This window comes from Penicillium diatomitis, assembly GCF_028827545.1.
Source record: "Penicillium diatomitis strain IBT 30728 chromosome Unknown utg000011l_segment0_segment0, whole genome shotgun sequence".
NCBI lineage: Eukaryota > Fungi > Ascomycota > Eurotiomycetes > Eurotiales > Aspergillaceae > Penicillium > Penicillium diatomitis.
The window spans coordinates 12,519-26,103 of NW_026623183.1; the positions used below are offsets into that span (position 1 = coordinate 12,519).

The 13,585-nt window shown below is 44.8% G+C and overlaps 4 protein-coding genes across 4 annotated transcripts; 2 read left to right on the top strand and 2 right to left on the bottom strand.

Annotated features, from left to right (window-relative positions):
- Positions 1-1,346: 1,346 nt before the first annotated feature.
- On the top strand, positions 1,347-1,841 carry N7539_007689 (uncharacterized protein; the record flags this gene model as incomplete). Its single annotated transcript, XM_056937290.1, has 3 exons — positions 1,347-1,631; positions 1,680-1,727; positions 1,794-1,841. The coding sequence occupies 3 exons, from the start codon at positions 1,347-1,349 to the stop codon at positions 1,839-1,841; spliced, it is 381 nt and encodes a 126-aa protein (XP_056787155.1).
- A 3,119-nt stretch (positions 1,842-4,960) lies between these two features.
- N7539_007690 (uncharacterized protein) lies at positions 4,961-5,471 on the bottom strand (the record flags this gene model as incomplete). The annotated part of the gene is made up of 2 exons (XM_056937291.1): positions 4,961-5,373; positions 5,423-5,471. The coding sequence occupies 2 exons, from the start codon at positions 5,469-5,471 to the stop codon at positions 4,961-4,963; spliced, it is 462 nt and encodes a 153-aa protein (XP_056787156.1).
- A 1,360-nt stretch (positions 5,472-6,831) lies between these two features.
- N7539_007691 (uncharacterized protein) lies at positions 6,832-7,140 on the top strand (the record flags this gene model as incomplete). The annotated part of the gene is made up of 1 exon (XM_056937292.1): positions 6,832-7,140. One exon carries the CDS (start codon positions 6,832-6,834, stop codon positions 7,138-7,140), a length of 309 nt encoding a protein of 102 aa, XP_056787157.1.
- Positions 7,141-8,508: 1,368 nt separating this feature from the next.
- N7539_007692 (uncharacterized protein) lies at positions 8,509-10,254 on the bottom strand (the record flags this gene model as incomplete). The annotated part of the gene is made up of 2 exons (XM_056937293.1): positions 8,509-10,070; positions 10,134-10,254. The coding sequence occupies 2 exons, from the start codon at positions 10,252-10,254 to the stop codon at positions 8,509-8,511; spliced, it is 1,683 nt and encodes a 560-aa protein (XP_056787158.1).
- Between the last annotated feature and the right edge of the window lie 3,331 nt (positions 10,255-13,585).

Genomic DNA, 13,585 nt, shown 5'->3' on the forward strand with positions numbered 1-13,585 from the left:
ACTGTCGTCCCGCAAATGGGACCACGCGAGATCTTCCGCGAGTGGTACTTTCTGGCGACAGTGGAAGACCGGGGAGGTGTCCGACGTGCCAGGGCTTGACACCAAGCAGCTCCTACCAGTCAGAGTTTGGCAATGCTTGATTTAAAAGAAATGGGAGCATTTTGATGTGGTTTGTTTGTTGTTTCTGTTACGCGGATTCCTGTCTTGGAATGGACTAAATGGCGTGATCAAGCTTTGTTTATATTGAATCATTTTTTATCATGTGCTTGCAATCAAATGAGACAAGGTATCCTAAGCCGAAATAGCTGACAGATGGCAGATTGAAAATTGTGCTGTAGCCAATGATCATGAAAACCAACTCACAACATACTGCATTTCTGATTGTACTGTCTGCACTCTCCTATGAACACTTAATATGATTGCATTCAGTGGCGGTTTATAATTTGAGACATCTCTTCTTGGAGGCGCCTGCTCCAAGCATTCGTCCCTCAAAGCTAGGATAACCCTTAGTAGTAGTTTGACAGTCGGTATCAATTGAAGACCAAACCACACAGCAACACCTCTGTCAGGAAAAGTGTGAATGATCCACTTAATGCACAAATGTCAGCCAACGTAATGGGAAGCGAAATATTCTCTATTTGCAGAAATGTCAGGTAAGACAAGAAATCATCAACACGTAAGCTTACACACTGTTCACAAAGGGTCAATTGACCTCGACTGATTTTTAACTTGGGAGCGAATATAGACTTTTCGGACATGTACTTCTCACTCTAATGAATACATGCACGTTTCGTAAAAGCTCGACGACATAGGGCTTGGCTGGCATGTTCGCCGGGCGGGTGCGTATCGCCCTTCCACGGTTATCGATTTCGTATGTATTTGATTGACTCTTCTCCCGTCGATCGCGTCAAATCTGAAAGAAGCACATAAATAAGGGCACCGACACACAGCTTAGCTCGTTCTCCTTCTAAGTCGGCTCAATCTTGCATCACTTCTTTGAAAATCAATGGCTTCACTTCTTACGGATGAATCATATACACTTCCAATTTACTACCTTGCCCAAGTGCCAAATTGTGAGAGAGAATTTTCTCCGACGTGACAAAGTGGAAAAAACTAACGAGAATCCGAGAAAAGCTACTCTGATTCTAGAGATACAAGACACCAATGGACCTAGCTTTTACCCAATCCACTCGGCTTTGTCTAATGCTTGTTATTCGCTCTTCTCCAATCATCAGCCGAGTGGAGGGCTTGGATATTGGCTTGCCGAGATATACATTGCTGTGCTGATGCGTGGCGTTGATTTGACGTGGGTAAAGGACGATCTTTGCAGGAACTTATACAACAGCATGAACGAGCAACTGCATGATGAGAGCCACAAATTGCCCGTTGAAGCTCGCAACTTGACTATTATTGCTATGTTTCTACACCGAGATGTCTGGGTTCGAAGAGAGGGGCAAGATTTAAAGCCTATTGAAGAATCGGGTGCTTTTGAAGAGGGTTTCATGGAAGGATTGAGTCCTATTGGAACAATAATTGATGGGCAAGATGGTCTTCAACATTGGCAGATCAAGGTCGCCATACCGTCTCTACGGGGATTTCTTGCTACCGCAGTCGGGAAGCCTAGCGACCTGGTATGCATGTTCAGAGAACCATGCTACATTTATTCTCCTGAAGTCTAGAGTGAAATGGTGGTGCTACGCAAGCCAGCGAATGGAATCATCACCAATGTACTTTTTATTTCAATCAGATTGTCCACCCAGGGCAGCTTGCTTTGCTAAGCTGACGCACCACAGACTGGTATCGATGGGACTGAAGTTTTCTCTTCACACCCCTACACTTGACGTTGTAGACGTAGGATGGATTTCTGCTCTAACCAGCGATTTCTAGTCAGGTGAATGCTTGCGCTCGGACCTCAGACGAGTGGATCCAACATTCTAATCACGAAGCTCTAAACAAAGTGTCACCTGTCACCCCGGAAATCGACCAATAGGATCCAAGGGAATAGTTCACCGTGAACTATTCTTTCATGTCTCTCATGTTTTGGTTACCTAAAGGTACCTCCTCCTCCCATAATCGAATATGGATCTTTCATTCGAACTTCTTGTCGACTCAACCTCAATACAATTGCCCCCCCTCAGCCAACGAAAGCACAAGCAATAGGCTCTCAAATTTGGATTTCCCTGTTCAGAGGAAGGCTACGCAAAATGACACTGATGAAGCGCAAGACATACAGAAACAGATCGCGTTCTCAATTTGGGATTCTACGATATTCTCGATGGTATCAATTGCAGATATCAAACTTTCCTTAAGTTGATGACCCAACAATCACCTATAACATATAATGGCTTTACTCGCAGCGAATACACATGTTGTCATCTGCGACAAGATTCAATTCTTCTTACTCAATCACACTGATCCAAGTCAAAGCTCAGAGCTCGATAAGAGCACTGAGACACTCTTATCCCACCGGCCTTCTCAAAAATAAAGCCCCTCACCAAAGGCTTTATTAGAGAACAATGACTTCACCATCTTTGGATTCAACTACAGTGGCTGATGACTCGAATCCATTACCACTTAACTGGTTTACCCCAGTGTCTAAATGTTAGAATCGAGCTTCTCTCCCTTAACGAGCCGGTAAAGCTGACAAGAATCTGGAGAAAGCTACTATCATCCTGGAGATAGAAAATGTCACGGGGCCCAGCTTTCGTCCAATCCACCCTGACTTGTCTAGAGCCTGCTCTATGCTTTTCCTCAGTCATCATACATGCCAAAGGTCTTATTACTGGCTTGCCGAGATATATATTGCCTTGTTGATGCATGGCGCAAATCTGACATGGGCAAAACACGATCTTGGCTTGGCCCTTTTACTTCGGATGAATGAGCAAATCGGCAACATATGTCTCGAAGTGCCTGAGGAGGTTCGAAATTTGACAATTGTTGCTAATTATTTGCACCAGAGAATTTTGATTCAAAGGGTAGGGTCCATTATGATATCTATTACTGCTTCGGCAGGGTTGGAGGAAGGTTTCATGGAAGCACTTATTCCGATTGGGACACGCAGCGATGAGCAGGATGATCTTCGAGATTGGCAGATAAAGGTCGCCATACCACCATTACAGGGGTTTATTGTCACTGCAATTGGGAAACCTAGTGAACTCATTCGCCTAATTAGAGAGCCAGGCTGCAGTGGTCCTCCGTGAAATTTCTATTGGGGGCGAGGGAGCGCTTTGCGAGCTAATGAAGGTGTTTGTATGGCATGTGTTTCTGCCGCTCTAGATAGAACCTTGAACCTTTCCCCCACAGTAATCTTGACCTCAGCCTTCTCTTATTTTCTGCGGCTACACCTAACCGTGTAGCTGTATTTTATCAGAAGGGATCCAAATAAATGTACGTCTGCCGATGTTCGCTTTTTGTATTTCCGTCTGCCATTGAAGGCCGATGCTTGAATATCGAAACATTATTGGCGAGGAAGATCCATCTTATCCACCCTTCAAATTTTTTGGGAACTGAAAGATTGTGTGCGTCCCCCACTTGAGCTCGAGTTAATTTTTCTAGTTTTGTAAGCGTAAACGTTACTATGTCAGACTCTGCCAGCACAATTCTAACAACTAAGCGCCAGTTGCAGTAATATCAGTCTCTGACGTATGTATGGGCAATGGGTCAACGTAAACGTGGTATAAGAGTGTAGTCAGCCTCACTACTTGTGATTCGACATTTGAGTGCTATGTCTATTTTTTGGTATCGAAAGCATGTGGCACGGAGATAAGGGATATCCAGAAATATCTCAGGGAAGTTGCTTCCAGGGCAAAATAGTGGTGACTACTCTTCTGACATGAAATGTGCAGGCGGTGCTATGAGATCCGTGTGATTATGTTTTATTTCAAGCAGATATCTCTTTGCTGATAGACTATGAAAGATATAATACCGTGCAACGATGGCCTCCATTGTCCATAATCACCTCATACGAAATTGCTCAAGTCTAGTTCAAACAATTATCATAAGTCGCTTGCTTGTGAACCATGTCCCCGCGGTTCCTGTTCTCGGAGTGGGCACAGTCAATTCGTCATGCCCCCTACTATCTCTTCGATTTGGTTTGGAAAAGAAAGCCGGAAGCAAATCTTGAATGCGAGGTCTCCGACAAAAAAACAATTGAAACCTGCATCGAACTTGCGGCATATGGCCTGAGAACTCTGCTATTCAAGCCCGTCAGAACCTTGAAAAACTGCTTACCGCTCGAGGATAATGAAGAGCCGGCTTCACTATCCCAGACACAGCATAGTGGTATTCACCCAGCACTTGAAATATTACGCCCCTAAGAATGCTAAGTTCGACGATGTTTCCCAGATTTGTCTCGTCATCCTACTTCTACCCACCTAGCTCAGCTACCAATCAGCAGTGGTATCACCGTTCTTCCCCGCCCAAATGAGTGTTTCGATTACAACCGCATAGGCCCGGCGAAAAACAATGTATCTATCTGGAGACCGCTTTCTTGTGAGTGGTCTTACTTGATTCAAGTGTGCGGGGATATCTGACGTCTTCCAGTTCACCCTACAAATGCAGTCCATCATTCTGATTGGGAGGCCTCTTAATTTCGCAAGATACCCATCATATACGTCGCTGAGGTCTTAATAGCCGTCAATGATATCTAATTGGACGGAAAAGAGATTTGGATCCTTTTATCATAGCGTATGGCCTAGGTGCTAGAAAAGTCCGAATACTCAGTGCCATTATAAGCTACCAGTCTTTGGAATGCTAGTTCTAGATTGAGTTCTTTTAATTTCTTCTTAGTCGCCAGGTACAATAAATGGTGAATGAGAATGAGCCGGCTATACTACGCGTGAATACAGACATAAAGATTGACGCCAGTGTTTCTCCACCTTGTGGCTCTCAGCAAAACCCTGTCGTTCATCGTGCCTCGTGAATCTTCCAGCATAGTGCATTCCATCAATCTCCAGGAATCTCACTCCAATTGACTCAACAGCACCGCGAGATTTTTCGCAAATAGAAATCGGTTTTCGGGGGCTCTTTCTCTCGTCACTTCCAGGATGTGGTTTGTCACATCATTTCCGGGCTCGCACAAGATGATCTTGGCTACGGATTGAATGATAGACGGGGGCGGCATCAATCCGAGTTCAATGAATATAACAAGAACAAGGGCGACGTTCTGGTTTCTATCTTCACAACTCTCCTTGAAGCTGTCCATTATACTCTGAGGAGCATTCAAAAGACTAACTTGTAGGACCTCGCACAAGAGTTCCCTTATCGAGTCTTCGCGACTAGAAGTCAAAACTTCATTGACAAAGCGATTAAGATTCTCCAGCTCGGGGCTAGCGCTGGTGCCAATAAGGTTCCACTGGACATCTGCGTCGCTGACTATGGAATATTAGCCTAAGAATCAGATTTCTAGGGTCACAATACTTACAGTAGTCATTCACGGCATCAACTAAGATTGAAATCTCTGTGTTCATCATGCGGACTTGTCCCCGTAATAGGATAGAGAGCTACTGATCTTCAAGAATAAAGCCCGGAACGCCGCCAAAGCGGACTACTTATAGATAATCTTTGGCTCTGGGTATTGGAAGACGAGTCAGAAGTAGCAGCCACGAGCCAGGTGTAAATTGTGCCCGACGAGTCGAAGATGGAGAATGAAAAATCCGTGCCTTTAAAAGGCCGAACTAGCCCCACAAATACTTTTCTACTTATATATGTCTATCTGTGTCTGTATTATACTGACTATGTGCCTTTCTTTTTCTTCGGAGATGGATAACCAAAGATCAGAAGTTCTCTCCTTTGGCTCGATCTTAGGTCATTTTCTACTTCTTTACTTTACGCTGGTATTTTGTGTCATTTCTTGCCGCCAGATTCGCGAGCTTTTGTTATATGTAAGCCTTCAATCGTGAAACTTACCAGGCAAAATACTAAATGAGGCCTTTCTAGTGAAACACCTCAGCCTTATATCGAGTGGTCATTTGCGACAAGACTTATAATACGAGCCATTTTCAATAATACCGATATGGTAATTGGATCTATTCAGGTACTCTCCTTCATCTCTCATCTTACTCCAGTCACACAACCCGCTTTTGAGAAGATGAACGAATCTCTCTGACATGTTGTGCATAGCGAAACAAGGCGGGAATAAAACGACGGGTTAAAAGCAAATACTAGCATTGCTCATAGGGACAAGCCGGTATTCTTTTGTTCACATATTACTCGGTTTTTTGTCTGAAAACCCATCGTTCAGATCACCCGGCGATATTTTAGAATATTGCGCGTGATGAAGTCGACGCTTAGAAAATCGACTTGACAATAGCCAAACAACCAGGGTCGGGTCGGTTGTATTTACCTTGAATATCAAAATGCCTCATCATGAGATATGTCTATCACAAAGCTCGAAGATCGTTGCCCGTCGTGTCTTGGTTTGATTACAATAGGGTAACTCTTTGCAGACAGTGTTGACAATCTTTTTGTCAAGACATGGTGGTGAGCTTCGGAGTGTTCAGCTCGTGCCTTGGTCAATCGAATTTATGTCAATTTCTCTCAAACCTAAGGTCATCAGCGTAGACTTCCAAGCATAATATTCACACAAAATATTCACCAGCCGCCTGTCTACATCAAGCTCGCCAAGTGTGCCTTTGTTGGTCGGTCATTATTTCTATAGCCCACCAGATTTGTGGAATACTGCTAGCCATGAGATATGGGATCCTGCAGAATATGGACGCTCAATATTAAAAAGATGACCAGTAGCAGAATCATATAAGAAAGAGCAAATCACGATTTCTTATCAATTTGAACTGCCTTCTCTTACCTTCCACGAGATTTTGAACGTACGACATGGCCCTCAATGAGATTCAGTCTATTTCGAAGGACGCACGGCGTTTCCCCGGTGCCACCACCCCTACGCAGCCTATAAATACCAGCGGAGGACCTCGGGCACCATCAAACACTCCACTTGTCTCCCCAGATCAACTCTCACACAGCCCTGACTTGACGCAGCTAAACCAGGCCCTTTCAAATCTTTACGGGACTGCTCAAGCTGTTTCAGCAAACACGAATTTGGAGGAAGGTGAAGATCCTAGCAGCACATTCTGCGTTACCTTCGAGGATTTCGTGTCGTTTGCGAATTGGGCCTCTCTAACCTAGTTTTAGGTCGTTGAACGTAAGGGCTATTAACTCTCTTCCTCTGTCCTTGCCAAAATCCTGCTGACGATAGTGTAGCTGAGAAGAAAATGCATCTATCTCTATGTTGACATGCGACACCTTGAAATATTAAGGGCATAGGTCAATTATTGTTTATTGAAAAAATTCCTCTACCGAACTGTTTGTCTGGTGCGCAGAATTCGTGAATGCTCGAGATGTTGACAGGCGTTAGTCTTGTACTGGAAAGCTTGCTGTGACGGGCCAGTGCCCGGTGGTAAACCATGTGCCATGGCCTTTCGGATATCGTCTTGGCAGAAGGATTCTGAACGATTCCATCATGAGGTTCTAGAGGATCCCATCCGAAACGGGATCGATACTCTTAAGGACCGCGACCAGTCCTGTCCCTTCTTCTTTCCTCAAGATTGTTGTAAACTGCACGTGGCCTAGTATAATTGAATCAATTCTGCTACAGCCCTTCACAAGAGAAGGATTTTGGATCGTAGATAGGTTGGAGGTGGTTATAAAAAGTTTCATGGGTTGGGGAAAGATCGTAGAATTCATGTCGCCGAGTCACAAAGCTCTCATAATATTGACTTACCGTGGTTATGCTTCAGATTTGTCTATTAATGTCCGCTCTACGTCGCATGTCAGCCTCGCGTTCGAAATCCAGAATACTCGATCATCTGATGGCGCTAAATGATTGGGCCCTACCTTCACAGTTGATGTGCTAGCTTGCATATGGTACTACTTAACTATTTCCGAGACTTTTGCCTAACGATCTTATTTGGGGTTATATACCAACAACAAAGAAGAAGCAACTCTATCATTGAGTCGGCGTTTACCGCATTGCAATTGCTATTCTGTTAAGATCTCGAATATGTTCACTACTTTCTTTTTGTTAGTAGAGTAGTCATCCTTATTTCTTATTCAAAGATAGATATGATTTGTCAGTCAATTTTAAGTCAGTTGTGCATCAGATACTTTCTGAGTGAGAATAATTCTAAGGCAAGGCAGAGGACTCCCGAGCTTACATCCATGTCTGGTGACACCCTCTGCCAGGGAATTGTTTACGGTCACAGAAATATAGTAAGGAGGCTATTAAAGATAGATTTTTGGTGAGCTTGGATATACAAACGAGACGCTGAGAAAAGGGAAAATGAGAGGGAAAACCTGCAGACGACAGCAGGAGAGAAAACCCTCTCGACAGGCACGTAGGAGCTTATTCTGGGGCAATTGAAACGGCAGACAAGAAACCACTGGAATCCAGACATTTCGACTTCAGGGACTAGTCAAGTCCTACCTCTGTTATCAACTTTTGAAGAAAAAAAACAGAGGTACAATGGATATGAAAGCAGTCCATCTCTTAGGCCTCTATGACCGTCCTGACTTTGCCAGTTTCGTTCGCAGTTGGTGAAGCTGTCTTTCGAGCTTGATTATTGTCGCTGTTTCTTCTTTTTCATCGCGGCCCCGTCGGTTGGACCTCTCACTGGACTCGTTACGGCGCCTGCTTGGTCGCTTCTTCTGGGGAATCACGCTTGGCTCGCTCTCCGACATAGTTGCGTCAGTGTTTTCAGATTCGGGAGAGCGATCACGTGATCCTCTTCTGGCAAATCGGGAGTGGCGTCTGCTCCTGTCTCGATACGCTTTGTCTTTTGATTGGTCCGCATCACTTTCTTGTCCACTGTGGTTACTGTCCACATCATCGCTTAGTCCGTGCTTTTTGCGGTATGCCGTTTCAAGCTCCACAGCTTTCTGGAATATCATTCGGTCAGCGTCTAATTTGGATCCAGAACTTATACGACGAATGAATGAACGTGTCTCAAGCGTGATCGCGCCATCTTTCCATTTCACAAGAGCGCGGGTCTGCGGATAGCACGCATCCTTGGTGGCCTGTATGGCATCAAGAGCATCGAAGCCTTCTTCATCGTCCTCTTCAATCTTCCAGCCGATCCCCAATATATCTTCAACGTCTTCACGCGTGTACTTCCAAACTTCATGTTCAAGTCCATTTTTGGAACTGATGATCTTAGCGCTGCCACGAGCCCTCGATGGGAAGATTCGCGGAACAGTATGACGATTGTATCTCTCATAAGACCCCGCTCGAATTCGATAAATAGGCGTCTTGTGGTCTCCATATCTCACGAAGGTCTGGGAGCCAGTTCCTTTAGGCCACCAGTATAGGACCTTAGCCGTGGATAATTTACGCTGCTCCTTTATGGTTCGTGATTCCAAGGCATCGAGGCCTGTAGGGCCATTGTTGTCAAGGCTTGATGCTTGGCTTGAGGTTGCCGTATCTTCATCTACATCGGACTGGTCATTCAGTCCTGTAGACTTCTCGTCGGCGATAGAGTCGTTGTCATTCACAATTTCAAGACCTTTAATCTCGGCCTCTTCTTTCATGACCTCCCGATCGAGATTCCATTCTTGCGGAAGGTGACACCTTTCGTTGAACCTATTGATGAGTTCATGAGTCTTTTTGAATGCCATCATCACATACTCAGAGGACTTTGTTTCTATTCCTTCCTCAAATTTTCTTCGCCAGTTTCGATACGTCGAAGGATAGAATGATTGGGGTATACTACCACTAAGTTCAGGGAGACCATCATCCTTATTGGCGCTGTGAATCTTGTGGTTCAGATGTTCGAAAAACCTCTCGCAATTTTCGTAATCGGGCTCCTCCGTCGCAAGAAACTTGATCATCTTGTTTGAATGAGCGAAGGTATCTTCTCGAATGATGCGTTTCACCCTTTCGCTGACTGGAGAAGGCTCATGTTCAGCCATACCACCATGGTCCGAAGCCAGATCCATGATATCTGGGTCTGTCTCGTCCGCCGAATCGTGAACACCAGCATTTGGTGCGAAGTCTCCCGCCCTGGTCGGGCTCCTCCCGAATCTGGTCTTCTTTCCAGTTTTCTTTTTCGTTTTTTGGTTTTCTATCCCTCAGATACGATCACTATTGTGATCACAATTCAAAGTAGCAAGGTCGAGAGACATACCATCAGACTTGGGTAATAGTTTCGGTACGATATTGTCAGGCTTGACACTGTCCTCATTGTCCGAAAACGGGGTTTGAATTTCACGAGCATCCCGACTTCTTCTTTGCCTCCGCTTCGCCATGTTGATAATTGTTTCTAGACGCGTGGGAAAATGGTTGGTTGGAGATTGATGGGCTAGTTGCACCTGCCTCTTCTCAGGACGTTCGAACCAGCAGTGCTTTATACCTAACACAGATAACTTCTTGGTAATTTCGCAGCCTATAGCCGTTTGATGTGTTTGGTTGAATTTGAGTTCGTGCTTGTGGAGCCTGAAAGCATGTCGCAAAGCCTGAAAGCGTGCCGCAAAGCCTTAAAAACGTGCCGCGACGGCCACCAAAGCGCGCTACGGAGGTCGAGGAACGCCACCTAGGTCCTTACGTGTCGAGGTTGCTTGGAACAACTCTCAGTCATTCGTCAGATTCATTGCACCAACTGTGTTCTATAGTATGGATGCTTAAAGCGCTCTAATTACAGTACGAGTCTATAATCTAACGAGGTCGAACGCAATGCGATGGGTCAATCAGAATCTAGTTTACAATTTGGGACCACATGTTGATCATAATCCCTGTAACCACCAGTACTTGGACTTCAGGTACCACTGATTATGTTGTCAATTTGGAGAGTAACTCATGTCAGTACAATTGCCTTGTAAGTATGCCATTACATTGCTCGCCATAACCGACGCGTTGTCACAGCGAGTCTTGTAGCATTCCGCAATCGCCATCCAATCTGACACGTCCTCTTGAAGTTTCTGTATCGTCGAATAAGCTTCTGTTAGAGCAGCACTCTTGCGGTTCAATTCATCTTCCATTGATTTGCCAGACATCTTCAATTGATGACTGTCATTCTGTGCAATTTTCAACCGCTCGGCAAGAACGTGAAGTCTTCGGTCAAGATCTGAATGAAGATCATGGCTTGTTCTGGTGCTCACTAACTACTTACGTTGCTCGTCAGTTGTCCACAAAATGCTGTCGCTCCGTAACTATCAAGAGCCTGACTTACTGGTGTGCGACGAACAGCCCGAAACCTTGAGTTGATACCCTCACAAAGTTCAATGTACGCTCCCACAGAATGCTTGCTGAGATGCTTCTTGAAAAGTGGAAGGAGGGATGGATCTTCCACCTTCCATAGATATTGATGGCTTCTGTCGGTCTTGAGTCGAACGTGGGTTGGTTGTACCCTTATTTCAAGTGTGTCCCCTTATAGATATGCAGTGTTAGATTGGCCAGGCGATTCAATTGATTGGACCCTCCTTACAAATATGCTGGGAAAGAATCTTTCGACACTTGGACCTCCAAGAGGCACGCTTTTCATTTCCGCGCGAGGACGAGTCATGCTCCATATCATACAGGTAGATCGGGTAAGGGAAATAACTCACTTGGTCGGGGAATTAGTGGTACTCAAGACCGCAATTTATACAGAGCACAATCTAATATGCCAGGTTGGATGTTTCATGCATGAGCTTTGGGCTCTAGCAAGAGCGACGAGCGCCAAAGCCACATCTTGGTGATCAAAAACAGACATGCCAGCAACACTGACGTCGACTTTTTCTTGAACTTGTACCACTAAGGCGAAGCCATCTACTTCACATATACTTAGAATTTGTGATTCAGATTGCAAACCCGTGCAAAATATCATTTTCCGAGGTGCTTCCGTACCAGCACTAGTTTGTCAAATTTTCAAAGAATAAATCTCTTGGGAATCTCGTCGGTGTGCTGCTCATATAATCCTTGTATTTGCAAGGGCTGGGCAAAGTCGTTACCTGAGAGCCAACAACCTCGTAATTCAAGTTGTTTCAAACGTGGGAGCATCTCTGAGAAAAGACAGTTAAGTGGGCACTCGCTTTCCACCAAAGTCAAATTTGCAATATTCCTCAAGGCGCGAAGCATCAATTTCCTCAGAGTACGGTGATCAGGATGTCCTGAGAGGCGACGAAATTCAATGGTGTCGATGGCAACATGACCATGAAAAGCCGCTTCTATACCTCCAAAAACTGCTTGTATATGAATTGTAGTTGAAGACTCCTCGCCGATGAACAGTCGTTCACCAAAATACAGAATACTCCGGCGACGACTTGATAGAAGTAAGAGTTACTGTACGTAACTTTTTCAGCTTGGGGAAGGAGCTTTGCCATATACGAGAATCACGCCTATCTCTGAGAATAGACGCCTGCTCAAGTGCCACTTTTCTCAATCGCGTATATATAGTCTTATAATTGAGTTTTCTGCAGCGAATGAACTTTGCGAAACAATTCTGGTCGCGATTGTATTCAGGAGGAGTGTAGATGCACGCAGTGAAATAGAGCCAATTCTGGATCACTGAATTTATGGTCAAAGACTGATTCACTTGACTGAATCCTCGAGCGTTTTGCGAAGGAAACTTACTTGGATCATACAGATTCGGTACTCGGTACTCGAGTTCCTCCACAAAACTTGCATAAGGGGACCTGGCAAGTTCCCTTAGCAATGAAAAGCTCTTATGTGTGAAGAGTAGTCAAAATCTTCTAAATAGCATAAGTGCGCAAGCGGCTCGCAAATTTCTGTTCACTAAAGAGAGACTTTTCAGCGACTTGGGCTGTAGTTCTCTTGTTACCAGAATGAGGATTTCCATTGGCAGGCTTGTAGGATACTTCATGTTGCACATGCATCAATTATGAGTGAAGCTCACAAACAGTCTTCTAAGTTGACTTCTCTAGTAATTTACTATTTGGTCGCTCAGCGCTACCAGTGAGTGTAATGAGTGTGATTATTTTGGACGAGTAGTGTATCCCGTGAGGTGCCTTCCGCGACACACGTTTCTAACGCCTGGGTAGATCGGTTGCGCTGCGACACAATTTCCGGCTTAAGCAGAGATTACTTAAAAGCACATGATATGGTTCTCTGAAATTCTTGGGAAACCAACCGTCAAGTAATTTTGTGCTCAATAGTACCTATTCAAGTAAGTAAGCACCTTTCTATTAGTACACGTACTAAAGCTAAGTTGAGTTCTAGCATAATGAGGGGCAGAATTACCTGGTCTTGTGTCAGTTGTGGAACTACGAATTTTCACCGGCTGGACCTCAAAATCGTGCCTTATGATCTGGGATCACTTTACGCCTATGCCTGGTCTTTTTACTACCCGCTAAACGACGTCTGAATCTGCACACGATTTGTCATAAATGTTTCGAAGCCCGTGAATTACGATCTTTGTCCGAGCAGTTCAGCATTCTGCAGAAGCACAGAGCTCGGCATGCAAAGATATCGAAGGCCAAATGGGTACGACAAGAATGGCATATTTGGCTACCTTGCGACGAGTACCGAGAGATGAAGGAGTCTATTGAAGAGAATAAGAAGGCCACTCTGCATCTTTTTGGGTCCCTGTTGGTTAGCTAGGCATTCTGCCAGATACCTCCTGAAAGCGAAGGAACGGTTAGA